Here is a 2,500-nt window from a genome sequence, read left to right as displayed (position 1 = left end):
ATGGTGCCTCAATAAGTCCCTAACATCCTGACCTCTCATTTGGGCCTCATGCTCCTCAATAAGTCCCTAACATCCTGACCTCTCATTTGGGCCTCATGGTGCCTCAATAAGTCCCTAACATCCTGACCTCTCATTTGGGCCTCATGCCTCAATAAGTCCCTAACATCCTGACCTCTCATTTGGGCCTCATGGTGCCAATAAGTCCCTAACATCCTGACCTCTCATTGGCCTCATGGTGCCAATAAGTCCCTAACATCCTGACCCTCTCATTGGCCTCATGGTGCCAATAAGTCCCTAACATCCTGACCTCTCATTGGCCTCATGGTGCCAATAAGTCCCTAACATCCTGACCTCTCAATTTGGGCCTCATGCCTCAATAAGTCCCTAACATCCTGACCTCTCATTTGGGCCTCATGGTGCCTCAATAAGTCCCTAACATCCTGACCTCTCATTTGGGCCTCATGCCTCAATAAGTCCCTAACATCCTGACCTCTCATTTGGGCCTCATGCCTCAATAAGTCCCTAACATCCTTACCTCTCATAGGCCTGACGTCGAAATTAAAGAAATGCCAAAATCTTCTTAAAAACTTCCTAAGTGGGTCTAAAAACAAAGGTCAGTTGCGTGCCTCTTTTTTCAACTGACCTTGATGTGTGTGTGTGTGTGTGTGTGTGTGTGTGTGTGTGTGTGTGTGTGTGTGTGTGTGTGTGTTACAGACTCAGAAAACAGCTACACACTGAGTTGTGGGGTTCCCGTTCCACCAGGGAAAGCTCCCCAAAAGAGGAACGTCACAGCCGCTTTACTCACCTGTGGCAGGTAATGATAATAATAACAATAACAATAATAATAATAATAATATTACTTTATTTGTATAGCACCTTTCATGACATGAGGCTGACTGTCGAAGGTACAGTGGGAGTTTGTTAAACTACAGAGGCTGCCTGTCGAAGGTACCGTGGGAGTTTGTTCCATGCCGTCGGCCCGTAGAAGCAAAAAGCTGCTTGCCCGTATTTTTTAGTTGCCATTTCTTTTAGGCAAAGCGAGCAGGCCAGCAGTGGAAGACCTTAGGGGGCGGTTTGGGACATATTTAGGCAGCGCGTGCAGCGTGCTCCTCTCGCCTCGTCCTGAGCAGGAACGCGTGCAGCGTGAACTTGAACTCGGCCCTCTCTCTCTCTCTGCTCTCTCTCTCTCTCTCCTCCCCCTCACTCCATTCTAATCTCTCTCTTTAACTCTCAGCACTCCCACCATATATATCCTTCAGCACTTTGTACATGTTGGACAGGTAATAAAGTGCCGGGCCAGAGGAATGTGTGTGTGTGTGTGTGTGTGTGTGTGTGTGTGTGTGTGTGTGTGTGTGTGTGTGTGTGTGTGTGTGTGTGTGTGTGTGTGTGTGTGTGTGTGTGCGTGTGCGTGCGTGTGTGCGTGTGCGTGTGTGTGTATGTATGCGTGCGTGCGTTTAAATAGTGAGAGTGAGGGGAGATATGTGTGAGGAGGAAGGGTCCTGCAGGGTCCCTGCTATGAAGTGTGTCACTCACCGAACATATATATATTCTTTCATAGCGAACGTTTTTTTTTATTTCGACGTCAGGCATAAATGGAATAACAATCCCAAGTCAGAATAAAACAGTAATGCCTAAAAAAAACAAAAAAAATGTGTTGTTTGTTGCCTTAATTGTGAACTGAACTGTTGGGCTGCTCAACGGTATTCAAATGTTTTTCTTTCTTTCTCTTGTGTATGTAAATTGTAGACACGCTGGCCCCTCCCATCAAACAGAAGGCCAGGTTCAAGATCAAAGACGCCAAGTGTCACCTGAGGCCTCGGAACAAGGAGAAACACCGCGACTCGGCCAAACAGAGCCTGCAAGGGTAAACCAGCACAGGACACATGACAACTACATAACAACTACATATAAAACTACAAGGTAAATCAGCACAGGACACATGACAGCTACATAACAACTACATATAAAACTACAAGGTAAACCAGCACAGGACACATGACAGCTACATAACAACTACATATAAAACTACAAACCAGCACAGGACACATGACCACTACATAACTACATATAAAACTACAAGGTAAACCAGCATAGGACACATGACCACTACATAACAACTACATATAAAACTACGCTAGGACTAAACTAGGACTAAATAGTAAATATATAAAAATATATATATACATATATATATATATATATATATATAAGACAAAAAAGGGACTCCTGCACATCCAAAAAGACCCGTAGGAGGTGCAAGTCTAGTTAGCAGGCATAGACATCAAAAAAGAAAAAAACCTTCCAAGGAAGGGACTGCACACTCCAGGGAACAGAGACGGACAACTTACTGCATTAACTTATTTATTAGCTTTATTGCTAATAGATAAGTTTGATGCAGTAAGTTGTCCGTCTCTGTTCCCTGGATATATATATATATATATATTTATTTTTAAACATATGTTTATTGATTTCTCTTTACAACTCTTTACAAAGCAACTAT

At 43.7% G+C, this 2,500-nt stretch overlaps 1 protein-coding gene across 1 annotated transcript in view; it reads left to right on the top strand.

Annotated features, from left to right (window-relative positions):
- The window catches only part of scube1 (signal peptide, CUB domain, EGF-like 1), a 151,409-nt gene that overhangs the window by 136,592 nt on the left and 12,317 nt on the right, over window positions 1-2,500 (top strand). Inside the window, 3 exon segments of the mRNA XM_083757696.1 lie at window positions 715-809; window positions 811-814; window positions 1,747-1,864. Of these exon segments, the coding sequence (XP_083613822.1) occupies window positions 715-809; window positions 811-814; window positions 1,747-1,864 (217 nt within the window).

The sequence above is a fragment of the Protomyctophum parallelum genome, assembly GCF_964188405.1.
Source record: "Protomyctophum parallelum genome assembly, chromosome: 22".
Classification (NCBI taxonomy): domain Eukaryota; kingdom Metazoa; phylum Chordata; class Actinopteri; order Myctophiformes; family Myctophidae; genus Protomyctophum; species Protomyctophum parallelum.
Note: the sequence above shows the minus strand (reverse complement) of the source record. Positions and strands in the feature narration are given on the sequence as shown.